This window comes from Corylus avellana, chromosome ca4, assembly GCF_901000735.1.
Source record: "Corylus avellana chromosome ca4, CavTom2PMs-1.0".
NCBI classification, from domain to species: Eukaryota; Viridiplantae; Streptophyta; class Magnoliopsida; order Fagales; family Betulaceae; genus Corylus; species Corylus avellana.
Genome location: NC_081544.1, coordinates 28,191,995 through 28,209,190, shown reverse-complemented (window position 1 = coordinate 28,209,190; position 17,196 = coordinate 28,191,995). Strand labels below are relative to the sequence as shown.

At 36.9% G+C, this 17,196-nt stretch overlaps 2 protein-coding genes across 2 annotated transcripts in view; one reads left to right on the top strand and one right to left on the bottom strand.

The window, feature by feature from the left end:
• Window positions 1-14,229, bottom strand: LOC132177082 (transcriptional corepressor LEUNIG_HOMOLOG). Its single transcript, XM_059589297.1, has 18 exons — window positions 13,877-14,229; window positions 13,683-13,740; window positions 13,471-13,568; window positions 13,144-13,253; window positions 12,741-13,030; window positions 12,571-12,646; window positions 12,362-12,473; window positions 9,274-9,323; window positions 8,917-9,180; window positions 6,661-6,735; window positions 6,303-6,533; window positions 5,376-5,517; window positions 5,187-5,296; window positions 2,703-2,852; window positions 1,553-1,711; window positions 1,331-1,447; window positions 985-1,182; window positions 1-498 (listed from the first exon to the last, which is right to left on the bottom strand). Exons 2-18 carry the CDS (start codon window positions 13,712-13,714, stop codon window positions 355-357), a joined length of 2,358 nt encoding a protein of 785 aa, XP_059445280.1. The 5' UTR covers window positions 13,715-13,740; window positions 13,877-14,229; the 3' UTR covers window positions 1-354.
• Window positions 14,230-16,745: 2,516 nt separating this feature from the next.
• The window catches only part of LOC132178361 (glycine-rich cell wall structural protein-like), a 4,495-nt gene continuing 4,044 nt past the window's right edge, over window positions 16,746-17,196 (top strand). The window contains exon 1 of the mRNA XM_059590805.1: window positions 16,746-17,163. Coding sequence (XP_059446788.1) covers window positions 16,809-17,163 — 355 coding nt within the window. The 5' untranslated portion in view covers window positions 16,746-16,808. The remainder of the gene's footprint in view (window positions 17,164-17,196) is intronic.

Here is a 17,196-nt window from a genome sequence, read left to right as displayed (position 1 = left end):
TAGTAAAACTTAGCACTCATGGGACAATTGTATAGGCTTTGAAACTGTGTCTAGAAGTTTACTAGTTAAACATATGTACATATTCCAATAATTCCTCCTAATAAATTATAGTAACTAAATCCCCATGTTATTACAAGCACCAGGAATGCCCAAATCTTGCAAAAGAAAAATTTCAGCATATTTTTTACGATCAAGATTTTTGGCTGCCAACAAATGCATTACAGCCCAAACCACCGAGGGAAAATTACAGTCCCTTTATTACATGAATAAAGGTAACTAATGACACCGAACTCAGAAGAGGAAGAAAAAAAGTGTGGATTTTTGTTTGCTTTTCTTTCTTTATTAGTCCAGGACTTATTTCCAAATCTTAACAGATTTGTCATGACTGGCAGAAGCAACTATCCCTGTTGCTGGTGACTGTGCCAAAGCTGATATCACACACTCATGAGCGGAAATTGTCATACACTTATTCACTGCCATGTTCCAAAGCTCCAAAGACTGCAAACAATCAAACTTTAATAACATTAGCAACATTTGTTGGAAATCAACTCGGTCTCGGTTGCTTGACAAATTTAGCTTCAGAGAATTGCCAGCTTTCCCATGGACAATAGCTTTTAGATATGCCAAGTTAGAAAATATGGTTGTCTTGTATTTTATGGCACCCAGGCATAAAACCATTACAGAGTCGCCAGGGAAAATGCATCCATCAACACAAGTGCTAGGTGTTCTTTTTTGGTAAGTGAAAGTGTAGGTCAATTTATCAAAGAAAATCCAATCTCAAAAGAAGACCAGCAGAAAGTTGTAGAATGTTTAGTTACATTTGGATATCCCTTGAAGAGGAAACCATTCAATTGTGATTTGTGTATATTTGGAACAACATAATTTATATTTTTCGTTTCAAAGGGATGATTTCCATGGTAAGGAGTGGTTTGTTTATATTTATATTTAATTTTTTCTTCAAGAAAAAAACAAAGCAAATGTCACCTGGTAGCCTCCAATGACCAAGAGAGTGGAGTAGCTTGGATGGAAAACACAAGAATGGAAGGTGTTTCCACTGGAACTGAGCTCGTGAGTGCACTCTCCGGTGGCTACTGACCACACTCTGACAGACTCTTGACTGACAGATGCCAAATAATCTCCAGTTGTGTCCCAACAAACAGAGTGCACTTGTGATGAGTGCCCCTGAAGTTCAGAAGACCACAGTTTATAATGTGTAACTGCAGATTAGAATGTGGCGTAATAAAATTCAAAAGTAATTTAATGAAACAGGTGGAAGAAGATTTCTAATGGATTCCTTCAACTTTTTCTGCATTTGACAATGATATCATACCTGTAATGAGAGTGTCTGCCTATCAGTCTCAACATCAAAGATGGACACGACATTCTCTGCTGCTGCAGCCAAAAGTGCTCCAATTCTGGGTTGAAATCTCACCTGTGCTGAACCTCCCTGGTCATGACAGTACTGAGGTTCAGAAAACCAACAAACCAAATCCAACAAAGATTCAAAAATTTAAACAGAAGAACAAATAAAAATAAAGTTCCAAACACTAGCCTTGGAAACACGGGTGCAAGAATACTGATTAATACTCCAGAAACGAATCTCACTGTTAGCATCACAAGAGCAGAAAACGTCACTCTTCTTAGGGTGGAAATCGAGGGACATTACATTTGAGTTGTGCCCTGTATATGTTTGTAAGCTGTTATAGCTTGGCTGCAAGAATAAACTATATTAAGTGCCCATGATATGTATACCCAAAATTTCATTGATACTTAAATGCCACAAGGTAAAAGAAGCAGATATTTTACTTCACATCATAGGGTCAATTAATTTATTCCAACTGTGTTGAGGTTTTCTAGCGCACAATAAACGATAAATGGTCTTAAAATAAGCTTACCATAAACATTCGTGGCAAATAGAGGCTCTAAACATGAAGTTAACCATCTTGCTAAATGAATATGCAAAAAATCACCCTCGAAAACTAAGCCAGAATGAAAAATTTCATAGATATGTGAATTCCCTTACTGTATAAGTGGGGAAGAGAAAAAGTACTATTTCCCTTTGTACACCACCAATTACCTACTATCCTCCAGACACATGTACGGGCAAAAGATACAAAATTTGAGAACATCAAAAACCAGTGCTTGATCATAAGCTCAGTTGATCTATGTACTTTACAATGCAAAAGTCTAAAACTATCATTACCATAAATAGCATTTGCTACAATTGAATTTATTTACTTAGGAGGACAACGAAAATGCATGTCATGAACAAGATTTATCATTAAATAAATGAATATAACTAAAATGATGTTTTATTTTTGTAAAATTCAATTTCCGCGAGGTAGCAACAAATAGTAAAAGATAAAAGTAGAAACAATGGGGCAGTTGGTTGTTTTTTAGTTTCTTTGATAAAGTAATTATTCATAAGAGACTTAAAAAAGGGTGCAATCATGGCCCACGGGATGTATACAGGAGAAACACTAAGAAGACAAAAAACAAAACCTAGCATTTGAAGTTAGTACATGTAACAACTTAATCAAACAAGAAAAAAGTGCAGGAACCAGTTGCAGGCATCATACTTATATTATTATGATGATAAGATTTGGAGGGGCAACCAAAAGTTTTTCTTAGCAACTACTAACTGATTTTGACAAATTCCTGGACAAGTGTTACATAGGAAAGCAATGGGCTGTAGAATTTACTTTTGCAGCATCCCAGATTCGCACAGATGTATCAAACGAAGATGTTGCCAGCTGAGTTGAATTTGGTCTGAAGCGAACATCGGTAATTATCAGGGTGTGTTCCTCTGGCGTGCTCTCAGTCTGTAGAGTCTCCATGTTCCAAAGAACAACCTACTAACATGAAAAATGATAAGCATTCACATCTGTCTTTTCTTCTTTTTGTGTGTGTGTTCCCGGTGGGGGGAGGGGGGAAGGACTGTAACCATATAAAATTGCAAATAACAAATGAGAGAATTGCAAAACATTTATTTAATTAAATAAAAAAGTAAAAGAATCATGGAGAAGAAAAAAGGTAATAGATGACTCAGTCTTTCCTTTCCAGTTTTACCAATTTACGATTTTTTTTTTCCTTCAATGGAAGGGGTAAAATATTTTGATTATCTTGTGAAACATATTTTTTCTTTTCACTAACAGTTTGATTTCAAAGATGTGAACAAAGAAATTTTGTTTATTGATACATTTTCTTTGTAGTCCATGAGAATTTCAATTATGGGGATAAGCAAATTAATTTGTAAGGGGAATGTTGAGTTGCATTATTTTGATTTCAGCATGAACTTTCTTTGGCAATGTTAAGCAATGTGGTTTGCACAAAAATGACATGTTCCCAAATGCTAGAACTCTATAAAACCAAAGCATGACCTAAGAAAACAAATATATTCCAAGGAAGGGCATGGGATTCATACTGCTCCCTTCCTTTTTTGGGTTAACAATATTAAAGCAACATATGTGCAACACATCACATGTTCCCCATTGTTAGTATTATGTAAAACAGACGTACGATAAAAACTTACTTGAGAATTATTGAATATTAAGCTGGACTACCTTCAACAAAAGATGCAATTAGCAATAAAATAATCTCATTATATTTTAGATAGTTCAAATTGTTTAAGAAAATTTTCAAACTGGCATCCTCTGCTAGCAAATCATACTATCTATGAAAACAAAAACATTTTAGTGCGAGGTCAAATTTATTCTGCTGCCTGTGGAAGGAGTTCCTGTAGGTGGGATAGGGGTCGGCCGGAGTCAGTCTTACGAAAAAACTTTAGTAATCAAAAACAACAAGAAATGGACTGACATATTTCCAGTTTCCTTCTATCAGTTTTGGTGATTGCTCAATTTATTTCACGAATGACTTTAACATGAAGGACTAGTGAAATGTAAATGTTAGGGAGAGAATCACCTAGAGAGTCCACCAAGAATACATTAATATACATATTTGGACATCACTCTAGCCCAAAAGCTTAAGCTAATGAGTTTTGCTTCATTTAAGCATATTAACTACTTGTTTTGTTCAAATTTTCTTAATGTGGAACACAACACTCACAACAATAAACACGAAATTTTTTTTTAAAAAATCTATTGATGTAACCTTAGAGATAAATATGTAAACATGGCACCGTAACTCAGAAGATAACATTTTTGACAAATAAATTAATGTTGTCAAAGCAACTGTGTAAGTAAGAAGAGGACAAAAGCCTAGCCTCAACTTATGAGCCATAAGGCACATTACAAGGGCTCTGCTTTGGGGACTGAGGAGTGTAGAAACACTTTACAATTCCCTTTTTACATTTGATAAAATGCAGGTTGTGCTGTTTGGGTTCCAGTATTTGCTATGTGCGTTCAACACTTCGCTTTCAAATGCACTTCACTTATATGGTATTAGTAATAAATCTCTTGCACCAAGACGTGGAATGCAAGAAGCATAAATTGGACGCAAAGAGCATTTCCAAAATTATTATGTTAGTACAAGTTGCATCCCCCATATAACAGCCAGCTACCTCAACCAGGGAAGTTGACTAGAGCCACTGACACAAGAAAGAGAACTGTGATGAAGTTGACTAAAGCCTTGTGATCAGATAGGACAGGCACTCCAAACTCCAAACTATTTACCAAATCATGAGAAGGGGTGTAACGGGTGTTTGCATTTCACCTTTTGCTAGATACGTTACACAATATTCATAACTCAAGATATTAGAAAGAGTCGACAACAAGGTGTCACTGAGTCAAATGACCAACCAACATTCACAACCTCCTAAACCCATAAATTTCTCATGAACTATTAGAGTACAACAATGAGAACTAGAATTAAAAGGGTTCCCAAAACATATCACAATAAAATCTTATCATGCCTTGTGAATTCCAAAATAGATATATGTAGGATGATTGCATCACCAAGTACATCTGAGGAAGCCAGTTATGATAAGCTAAGGTGAGAAAAGACAGTGACGAACACAAGGGGCTAAAAAAATTATTCAGCTAAGTCAATGTTAAATCAGAACACTGGACAAAAGCTCTTTAAAATTTCATCAGTAGTGTAGATGTTTCAATTGATCTGCAAGTACTAAAGTAAAAGCTTGTAACAAAAATGACAGCATATATATAACAAGGATTAATATAGCATGTTTAAAACATGGAATTCATTCAGCCTGCTACAATGCATTATACCTTCTTGTCATGCCCAGCACTGGCCAATAACTTGCCATCTGAAGAGAAATGACAGGAGACAACTTTGCTATTGCTTTTACGAATGGAACTAACTTCGCTGAAGGAAAAACCTGATATGAAGAGTACACAATGTTGGTTACAGTCAATCTGAACAATCATCATTGCCCAAACGATGAGATCATCGATTACCTTTTGAAGTTTCTGCAGCATGTTCAGAAGGATTCCGTTTCAATGCACCAAACAAATCCCTTCCATCTCCATCATCATGTGAGAGAAAAGATTCAACGTTATCTTCTAAAGAGCCAACATCTCCAAAATGTTCCATGTCATCCTACAAATAGAGATGAAGTCATTAAAAAGGCCTTTAAAGAGTGACTTATCAATCATTATTTTTAGCTGAACTCAGACAGGATACTTCATAACATAATATATAACTAAATGACTGCAACATATACCCATGCAATTGCCAAGGATCTTCAACCATCCTTGTCAGACACATGATTGATGTAAGCAACGTGTATAGTGGTTATATGTGGAACAAGCTGGCTATGCAGTGCATTCTGGAAGCTAAATTTTCCTTTTTGGAACAGAGTATTCCACATTCTAAAATGTGCAATCCAAACCATAGATCCTAAAATAATTATAAGCTTATTCATAGTATATAAAACACTTATATACGGTGCAAGATCCCACCACAATATTGGCCCATCAAAATCAAATAATTTGGACAATCATAATTAGGGAATATCACTGGCATCTATCATTCATACACAATCTTCCACTAGCCAACACGTTATGTAAATTTAGATGGTTAAATTATCCACTCGGTCTAGAAATTGAGATCTAAGGTCCTTAAAGGGTAGCTCAATTGACTGGAGATCACGCCTCATAAAGCAGAGGTTACTAGTTCGAATCTCCCCTTCCTCCTCCCTTTGGAGACAAAAAATTACTTATAAAAATAAAAAATTGATATCTAAAGTTTTAACTTGCAAGAATGAAGAAACATGCAGAAATACAGGTCTTTGTGGAAGTCCAAGTATGAAGATTTCAAACTTTCACATCAGGTGTGTAGGTTATGGCATCATGCAGGTTACAATTTCTAAAAAGTTTATATACCAGCTGGTTTGTGGATGATGCAAGACCACCTACTCCATCTGCACCATACATCATTAAACCTTTTGAGACGCTCCCAACATTCTGCAGATTACCCGCCATAGCAAGTCCATCACCAGGAGTATGAGTAGATGGAGTTGATGGCTGAGAGTTTGGTGAAGGACCTAGGGTATTTCCTGTGCCAGTACTGTTAGCAGCTCCAGAAGATGAAGGCCCTTTCCTTTTCCGATTATTCTATTACATAATAAACAATCAATCACCAACTTGCAAGAAATAACCGAATAAATCATCAAGAACTGATTGCACCACTAGTTCATATAAATTTTTGAAGATAACAACGGTTAGATGAAGTGAGCACAACCTGTTGCACTTGCTGTGGATGCAGAGGGTCCTGTTGTTGTTGAGAAGAACATTGTTGCATCTGTGGCATGTTTATCTGCTTAGAACATGCCAAAGGCTCAGAGAAATGTCACTAGAGAGCTCATTGAGTATTCTTAAACAATAATAAAACAATGAAAAATTAATAAACATTTGGGAAATGAAATTGATGACATATCCTCAAATAGGCCAATTCTAACAGTCAAAATAGAGAGATGAAACAAATTACATACCAAGGATACCCAAAGCAATTTCCGCAGATAGGAATCTTAGCAATTTGAACACTTATATAGGCAGCAAGAAGCCAGTTTTATTTAATCTAGTCTTACTTAAGGAGTCAAGGGTTTTTTTCTAAATAGTTTTTATATTTCTAAATGGATTGTACTTTTCGTCTATTAAGTTTTATTTTGGGTTTTATTATGTTTTTAGGATTTTATTTGTTGGATCTATTAATTATTCAGTTTGGAGTTAGTAGTCACTGTCCATAGAATATAAAGTCTTATTAGGAGTCCAAGCTTTTTAAGGATTAGGTTAGTTTTTCTACAAATAATGATGTAATGTTTTTAATTGAATGGAGAACCAGTTTTATGAGAATTTAGCAGCAAATACTCTTAAGGTTTGTGTGATGCCATATTTTTCTGAGGAATCACGCTGAACAAACCCTAGGTGTGATGCTTAGGAAAACTAGGTGTGATTCCAACAAACCCATAACTGAATTGTGTTATTAACTTTCCTTAAAATCTTAATTGTAAAAACCCTAAATCATCCATCCCTCAAAAAGGTTGCAAACGATCACAAAATGCCAGACCACTGTTCACAACTGTTCACTGGGTAAACCGCACCTGTCGCTTTCAACATCAGATTTTGTCTTACATCAATATTAGCATCATAGCCCTTTGTCATAAATCAACACTTCACATCCATGTCAGGCACAACTCACATAAGAATTAAAAATTAAAATACTATGATTCTTTTATGTATTTATCCTTCTCGTTGGCGAGGGCAATGAGAGAGAGAGATAGAGACTTAAACAACACATCCAGTTTTTTACACACAGATAGAGATTAATAAGTCTTCAAGCTCATGCCTTTGGGTCGAATGGCACTGCCATCTGTCAAAAGAATGGGGTAGGTGAGGTCATAAGTTAAAGTCCCGTGAAGTGTGCAACTTACTTACTAGTAAAATAATAATAATGGAACCTTATTGTAGGCCGTTTTATATTCAGTGCTACAGGACAAATGAACTGGAGAAAAAATTAGTATTGACATGGGAAGAAATCAGTATGACTTGGAGCTCGAAGAACCATAAAAGAGCAAAACCAAAGCAGTTCTCAGAAACCTGGTCTAATTTCAAGGCTGGGGCAGATTTACCAACCTCAAGCCTTGATTTGGTGGGATGATTATGATACAGGCCCTATGTGAGAGTTAAATTAACATTTACCTGCTGAAAATTACAGTTCACTAAATTGTTGTGAGCAGAGTTCACAAGAGCGGTGAAATTCTTATTCTTATTTACATGTGGGGTCCAATTAGTGAAGGTTTTGGTGCCTTATTTATCTTCGATATGATAATAATATGTGGTCCAGATTAGTTTATTTCAAGGGTAAAATTGAGTGTTATACCTCTATATCCGTAATAAGATCTTCAGAATTTTGAAGATGGCTTTGGATTTTCTCTGAAACCCTAGAAACTGTGATGTTTTCTTTTACAAGAACTAATTCCTAGGAATGTACTTGGGAGATGCTAGTATTTTTCTTTTCATATACTATCTAATGGTCTGTGTGATTTCCAGCAAATGCACCAGATCTGAAAACCCTAATTTGCCTAACCAATTTCACCTTTTCCTAATTTCTTGCAAACCCTAACCCTGGTTTCCTCAAACCTAGACTTTCCCCTTGACCCTAGTGAAAGACCAATGCTTGATATGTAATGACCAATTTCACAAACAGCAATATGCTAATGACCATTTCAGCAGACAGTGAAAGACCAATGCCTGTCCAACTGAGCCCAATACAAAACACCCAGTCCTTTTTTATTAACAAGGTCCAAGTCACATTCCAAGGATGAGTCAGAATCTCCATATATATTAAGAACTGTTCAACATCAGATTGAGATAAATTAGATTGGAACAAACAAGAACTCTTAACCATGTGAGAAAGGATATGCAGACATATAGCATTTCTATATCATGTATCATGAAGACTAATATATTCTGACAGGTGTTGGAAAGAAAAACTTGCCTTTAAAGAAGTTGATTGCATTGGAGAACCTATGGATCCATCATTTGCAATTGGTTGACCATCTTTTGCATTCAAACTGCCCCTAGATAATCCTCTAAATCTTTGAGGATCCGTTTCTCCATACATAGGTGAACTACCAAGATTGCCTTGTGCTTGCACCTGTGCTAAGAGTTGTTGCTGGGGCAAAAGCTGAAACTGATTTGAATTCTGAAGGAAGGGCTTTTGAACTTGTGCACCTAAACCTGGCCGAATTTGGTCAATGCCCTGAACATTCTGGCAAATGCCTCAGTAAGAACTTGGTACCAGTGAGATATTTTATATGAATCTCTTGGAGAAGTAGTACAGTGTACAACTTACTGTTAAGGGCCACCCCTTCAATGGAAGACCACCAACTCCAGGGTTCAATCCTAGTAAAAGAAAAGATAGCAAAAAATTATAAAATTAGGCAAAGCATGACTTACGTAAGATGGAGCCATAATTGTTCAGATATCATTTCTCATGGCAATCCAATTTGATAAATACAAAACCACATTTGTCTACAAGCAGTTATCCATCCAGCAGGTAACCACACAGTTTTGAACTTCTCATGAACGTACTTGATAAAACTCAAGAGTAGCTTGAGCTTGCCAAACTTATTCAAGCTCCCAACTCATACTTAAAAGTCTTTAACTTTCTATTGTTTTAGTATAAGAATATATTAAAGGCCTAAGTGTAGGGAAAACCCTGTACAAGCACTAGCAGGCTAGCAGCATATGCCCTATATGCCATTCCCTTCCTTATGTTTAGGGAAAATTTCAAAAAAACCACAAAAACCTACTCACATCAGATTCCCTATATTTAACCAACCCTCAAGGGTTGGTACAGTGTTTCCCAATGTTTGGTTCCCTATACATTATTTTAATATAAACATTTCTCTTTCCTCTTTCCTCTCTCCTCTTTCATCTTTTTGTCTTTAATTGGGAATTGTGTTGGGATTTTGTGAAAAAAGTAAGAGTAGGTAGGGAACTTGTATTTTGTAAAGAAATAATATTTTAATGATATAAGAAAATGTAAGGGAAGCTATTGTGAAATATATTTTCATACGGAAGCAAAAAGTAGTTTTTTGCCATAAACTTAGGGAAAATCAAAGGAAAGATGCAGCTAGTGCTCTAAGGGCAACTAAAGGTGTATCAAACTTGGAGGGTTGGGCAGAAACTATTCTAAATGGATAGTGCTCCTTTTCCCTCACTGACCTTTCAACATGGTGTCTTGCAAAAGAGATCAGTGTTTCTATCTTATTTACTTAGAGAAATTACATTTTTTTTCTAAGCAATACACAGGGATAGCCGGATAGGGATTCAAAAAATGGGGGATCTTTGCCACTATTTATACAAATAATGAAGATTTGTGGAAATGCTTTCAAAGGATTTGTTGGAAGCAGCCCATTTGGCGACTAGATGTGCACGATGGTTAGCTTTTTTGATAACGTTGCACGCTTCCCAGCTTGAGAAACCTTAAGAGAAAGATTTATATCTCTGATTATAGGAGTAATGTGACACTTGGATCCCTCTAAATACCATCCAATTACAAATATCACCCTCTACTAGTATTTTGCTTTAAAATGGATGGAAAATCTCTCACGTGCGCTACACGCGACTCTTTTTGCATTTAACTTCCCAAAATACACTTAAAATTATTTTTTCAAAAAAAATAAAATAGAGAAAAAACTAAGGGGTGGCCGAACCACCCCCACAACCACTAAAAAAAAAAGGCTATACCACACCCATTGCCAGAGGGGGGCGGCTACCCTTTTTGCATTTAGGTTGGCTGAACTTATGACAAACCTAGAGAAAGACTGAATGAGATTCGAGAAGTTTCTACTTTCAGGCTCTGGATTTTAACTTTTCATGGGTTTTAACTTTTTTTTTTTATTTTTTTGGTTGTAGAAAAAATTATTTTTCAATAAACGGGTCAGCCGGGTCAATCATGGGTCAACCGACCCGTTTAATTAATGGGTGAAGCGGGCCAACCCATTTATGACAAACCTTAAACCCTTTAATTTCGTGTTGGGTTTGCAGGTCATGTCAAAAATTGCCCAACCTAATTACAAGAGGAGAAAAATGCAAGAAATGGAAAATAGGAAACCAATCACAAGAATAAGAGAAGGCAGGGGTAGGGAAAGAAGTAGGTTGTATGGAGTTAGGAGGCACTAGAGGAGAAGAAAGAAGACATTGCAGAAGAATATCAATCAAAAGAAGAAGGAAGTTAAAGAATAGAGTCAAGCACAAAAGCTATGGACTGGCGTAGAACGAAGTCAAGCACATCGGCAAGAAATTGAAGGCATTGATGAGCAAAGTAGATCCAATGTTAAACTTCTTTGATGGGCTTGGGATCTTTTTTTTTTAATTAATTAATTATTATTATTATTATATTGTTAGGAAGACTTTAGAAGGTTAGTGAATGATTTATCAGGATTGGTAAAAGTCAAAAAGAGGTTTATAATAAAGATGAACCAGAATTTGTACAACGAAGTCAAGCACATCGGCAATAAATTGAAGACATTGAGGAGCAAAGAAGATCCAATGTTAAACTTCTTTGATGGGCTTGGGATCTTTTTTTAAAAAATTAATTAATTATTATTATTATATTGTTAGGAAGACTTTAGAAGGTTAGTGAATGATTTATCAGGATTGGTCAAAAAGAACTTTATAATAAAGATGAATCAGAATTTGTACAAGTACACAACAATTCCACTACAACTAATAATAATAATAAAAAAAGGTCCACTCTGTCTTCCAGGCCAAACATTTATTTTTCTCAATGTTATCATCCCAACCCTTTGAAAGCTCAACCAAAAATTCATGCAATACTCAAGACTAAACAAATAATGAGAACAATAACCCCTATACAGCCATGCGTCCTTTGCTATCGAGCAATTTAATAAGAAGGAATCCACTAGTTCTTGATCTTCCTTGCTCAAAAAGAAACAAGGTGTGCTTTTGTTATTCTCTTGAATCTTGGGGGAGAGAAATGAAGCACTGCATGACGTGGTCCTAACAAAGAATGGATTTAAGAGGGGGAGACTATAATACTCCAGCCCCATATTAAGAAGATCAATAGCTCACATAGAATGAGTAGATTATAAAAACACTCATGGGTGGTAAGTTCCACATTTGTTCCTTACTAGGTAAAATTGGGCTTTATAGGTGATTCAATGGAGCTCCAATTGCCTCTTAACTAGTCTTTTTGGAGTGATAATGTAGATGTTATTAGCGTTTTCCCTGGGCCGATATATTTGAATTTTGAAATGAACAAGAAAGTAGTGATGCAACATGAAATGGAAAAATGAACCTAAGGATAGCAAACTTAAGGCCTTCCCCTCCTCCCCCAAACCCTCCCTTATTTTTCCTTTATTTTTGGTAGAAACGTCTTGAATGTTTATTCCCTCATACAGAGGTAATCATACCTGCATTTCCCATTCCAGGTTTTGACTGCATGATTGCCTGCGCATACATTGGAGAATGATCCATGGGCAAGGATCTCTGATTAGCAGATATGTTAACTTCACCTTTGATGTCCTAAAGCCACAAAAAGAATCAATACATCAACCAAATTACAGAAAGAAATGAGTACAAAAGAGCAGAAAATGTAGCATCATGTTGTCCAAGTAATTACATTGGTCTGTTGAGTTCGTGCCTGGATTTGCTGCAAAGCTGCAGTCACACTTCCAGAGTTTCCTTGGACCAACTGACTGTCTCAGAAAGATAAGCCAATAGATATTAAACTAGCAACACATATAAAATATTAGATGGAACCAGTTAAATAAAATCTACTGGTAAATCTACCCGGGATGATTAGTTGTTGATTTCAGAAGGGCCATCCTAGGATCAAGAAGTGGTTGGGATGTCTCGGAATCCATTGAATTACTACGCTTCACGCGTTCCTCATACATTTTGGCTGCCAATGCACTAGCAGTAGACTGCCCAAGCATTCCTTCGGAATTGACGGCATTCACGGGACCACCAAGGGAGGGATGATTAGGATCCCTTCGTTGCATCTGAGCTTGACGCATTAGTTGCAACTGCTGCATTTGCAGTTGCTGTTGCTGTTGCTCTTTTGCTTTATTATGCTGTGCCTGCACACCATTACCATAGGAGGGTGCGGGAAAAAAAAAAACATTAAGGAGATCAGCATCAGATGCAGAACCAAGCTAGTGGTCAGACATAGCCATTAAATTTAAAGAGCCACCTCAATGTAAGCTGCAGCTGTCTCAGAATGTTTCTCGTTTGTCCTTGCAATAAAAATGTCCCAGAAAACAGACCACCATTCAAAAAGAAACCCCCCAGGAGCATCAATTGCTGCATATTCAAGCCAACAGTCATATACACTGCTAATCCAAAATTGAAATATTTTTAAAACAATTTTGAATTCAACCCAAGCGAGGATCATGAAATTGAAGTTTTTCGAATTCATTCAGGTCAAATCTAACTTAAAAGAAACTGAATTATCTACTTTAGAATTATAATACACGAAACATAAAAAGGAAATCCTAATACTTCATCAACCGTCGATTACCTACGGGGTCCGCTGCAACCTTCCCTTCAGTCATGAAGGATTTTGCCGTGGCATGCAATTTTTTCTTCACCAAGTAATCATATATATAAACATCAAGCCTAGCAACACTTAGCCAAAATGACAAAAGTTATAAGAATCCATTATAATTTATAAGAAAAGTTATCCAGTCAACATAAACAACAGGTAACAGAGCAGCAAGCAATGGATCATACATTTTATCCGCTTCCCAATTGCTCTGCGACATTGTTTCCGGTCCAAAACAAGCCCAAACTGACAAGAACCAAAAGATCCCAATTCAATTCCGCAATTCTCAGAACCCAAAATAAAAATTTCACTAAAATTATGCATGTTGAAAAGCCAAATAAAAATAAAAAGTTAGATTGAGAGTGAATTGACGTGTACCAACCTCAAAGTTCACGGAGAAATAGATCAAAGCTTACATTCCAATCTTGGGAGTGACGATCACCATTGATCAAAGACTCATATCCGAATTTCGACAAAAATCAATGAAAACGTTCAACTAATTGCTTATAATTCTCGAAGAAAATTTTGAAAATTAACAGAATTGAAATAACTGAATTTTGTGGCTGTGTTTCTGAAATTTGGTAATTCACAAATCAAAAAAAAAAAAAAAAACTAAAAGATATGAAAGACTACGGTAGGTGATCAGAGCGTGTGGAGTTTGAACTTCAGAGTTTAACAGAGGAGAGAGAGTCTCAACGGAGTACGAAGCTGAGGTTCGGGGGGTTGGGACAGGCCTGAACAGACTGGAGAGGGCTTTTATATTGTGGTGAGTGGACTTTGGAGACCTCATGGGACGTGCATGGTATGATGGACGGCAGAGAAGGAGTGGGGTGCAATGGCTGGCCCTGATGTTGCCACATCAGATGGAGCCCACCATACTGCTGGGCCAATCATATAGAGCCCACCATACTGCTGGGCCAATCATATGGAGCCCACCATACTGCTGGGCCAATCATATGGTTGAGCTCGGTGGGCTTTTGATCATGGGTTAGTTATGTTTCCCGCCCGGTTCGGAAAAGGCCGTGGTGGTTGACACGAGCTTGGGCTTACATTTTGATACGAGATTTAAAGTCGAGTTTACCTATAAATTAGTCTTCATATCGTTGCTATTCTTTTTTTTTTTTAACATTGTGCGAACATAAGAGGGGAGTGAGATTCGAACTAGTGATCTTCGCTTCATTAGGCATGGTCCTAACCGATGGACATATCATTGCTATTGTTGCACCTTTTCTTCAAGCATTTGGGAAAAAGTTTTAATATTTTCCTGAAAGTGAAAAAAGAATTAATTAGAAGAACCTATGGCCAAAATTTCACTATGCGTTCATTATGTGGTGTGAATCGAGAATAATCCTCTTGAGTAATGGGCCCCTAGCCCAACGCAAGGGGTCCTCCACCCCAAGCTAAATATACCACAAGTAAGTTTGACTCGGCCAAGCCCAAGAGAGCGAGTTTATTGAACTCAAGTCACGCCCGCAAAAGTTCATAACTCACATGAAACTCTAACGCCTTGATATTCCTGAGTTGTGAGAAAGCATTGCCAAACGGAGTGAGGCCAGAGCAAGAGTGAAAAGGCAGTTTGTTTTTTTTTGTTTTTTTTTTTTTAACATGTCCACGGACGGAGAGGGAAGATTCGAACTAGTGACATTCGTTTCATAGAGCGTGGTTCACAGTCGATTGAGCTTTCCATTGGGGACAAGAGTGAAAAGGCAGTTATAGTTACTAGTTATTGGCTAAAACTGTTAACCGTAACTGCCTAGACACTTATCGGTTAGTAACTCTAATAACCATTAACTGTTTTTTAAAAGAAAAAAATTAAAAAGTAATACAATAATATCATACTATATACGACATCGTTTTATAGATTATTATATATATATTTAAAATTTTAAACACAAAAATGAAATCATATATATATAGGGCGGAACTAGAATATTTAGTCTGGGTGGGCAAAATTTTATTTTAAAAAAAAAATTTGGGGGAGGGAAAAGTTAATTTTTAAAGGTATTTAAAAAAAAAAAAAAAAAATTGGGACCACCCTTGGCTTGGGGGGTTGGGACCCAGGGGTAGTTCCGCCGTTGTATTATATATATATATTTGAACTAGATAATATCCAGTTAGTTATATTTGAGGAATATTTTTGTTTTTTTACTTTTTGAATGGACAAAAATACCTCCAAAATAACTAACTAGAGAATACTAATTCCAATCTTCCAAAGGATTTTTTTTGTACTTATTTAATTATGGAGGGGTGAAAGAAAATACAAAGAGAAAGTGGTTTACTTATAAATTAACAGGCGCGTGTGAAATTTGAATTTACAAACATTAATATACTACTATATGCAATATTTTATTTATTTATTTATTTTAAATGTCTACACAAGGGAAGGGGAGGGGAGATTCGAACTAGTAACCTCTGTTTCATGAAGCGTGGTTCATAGCGGATTGAACTACCTTCGAGGACTATAAGCTAGCAGTATTTTAAATTCAACAGAAACGACTCTTATCTTCGGTAGAGATTCACGCTGTTTAATTATGAGACATCTACAACTTCAAGTTAATTTCCTTATGAAAACTTCGAATAATTTCCCTTATCCGAATAGTTCATCCATGCATATTTACTACGCTGCCACAAAAAATAACTAAATAAATAAACAAATTAATAACCAGAAAGTTTCACGTATTCGCTAGTTTAATTGCAAGCGCAAAGTAGAACGATTTTTTAGTTTTTACGCTCCGTTGCTATTAAACTGCGGTGTTTCTGCCATCTGCTCTATCGTTCATCTGTAGAGCCACATGCAAAAACTGTTGGGGTAAATGGATAATACAGCGATCGAGACATATGAATTATAAGGCGTCGCCGGCGGCACAAAATTTGTCTGATGACTGTAAATATTGCTGCATTAATGGTATCAGATAGCCCCATTAAATGATATCACCTATTGGGTTGGAAATTGTCCACTGCTTTCAGCTTGATCTCCGATATTCGCCACTCTGCAGCAGGTTTGACTCTTTTGTCTCTTTAAAAAATGAAAAGATGAAGCTGGAAAGCTCAACAAGGGAGCCCCACTAGTCAAAAGCCAAATCCAATGCAGAAGAGTGCCTTCATTTCTTAGCGTGTAGGATAAGAGGACAGTTGGGCAAATAAATAACCTGGCCAATGGCAGATGAGTTTCATTTACTCAGCCGCGCGTGACAGTTGGGTGATTGTAAGCGTCTTTTGTTCTGTATTAACTTCTTATTCCGCTATATATACAACACTCCTTCATTGCACCACTTCACAGTGAGCTAGAAGAACTGCTCTTCTTTGAACTAACAATGAGGGCTGTTTCATGTTGTGTTGGGGTTGCTTTCTTGTGCGTTTTTGTTGTCAGTGGTTTGGTTTTGGCTGATGTTGGAGGGGTTGATCAGGATGACAAACATTTCTTTCACCCCCCGCTTTTGCTTGGGGGGGGAGGTCTAGGTCATGGGATATATAAGAAGGGGTTTAGACATGGTGGTCTTGGTGGTGGGGGTGGTCTTGGTGGTGGTGCAGGAGGTGGCTTAGGTGGTGGTGGGGGCCTAGGTGGAGGTGCAGGAGGTGGCTTAGGTGGTGGTGGTGGCCTAGGTGGAGGTGCAGGAGGTGGCCTAGGTGGAGGTGCAGGAGGTGGCTTAGGTGGTGGTGGTGGCCTAGGTGGAGGTGCAGGAGGTGGCTTAGGTGGTGGTG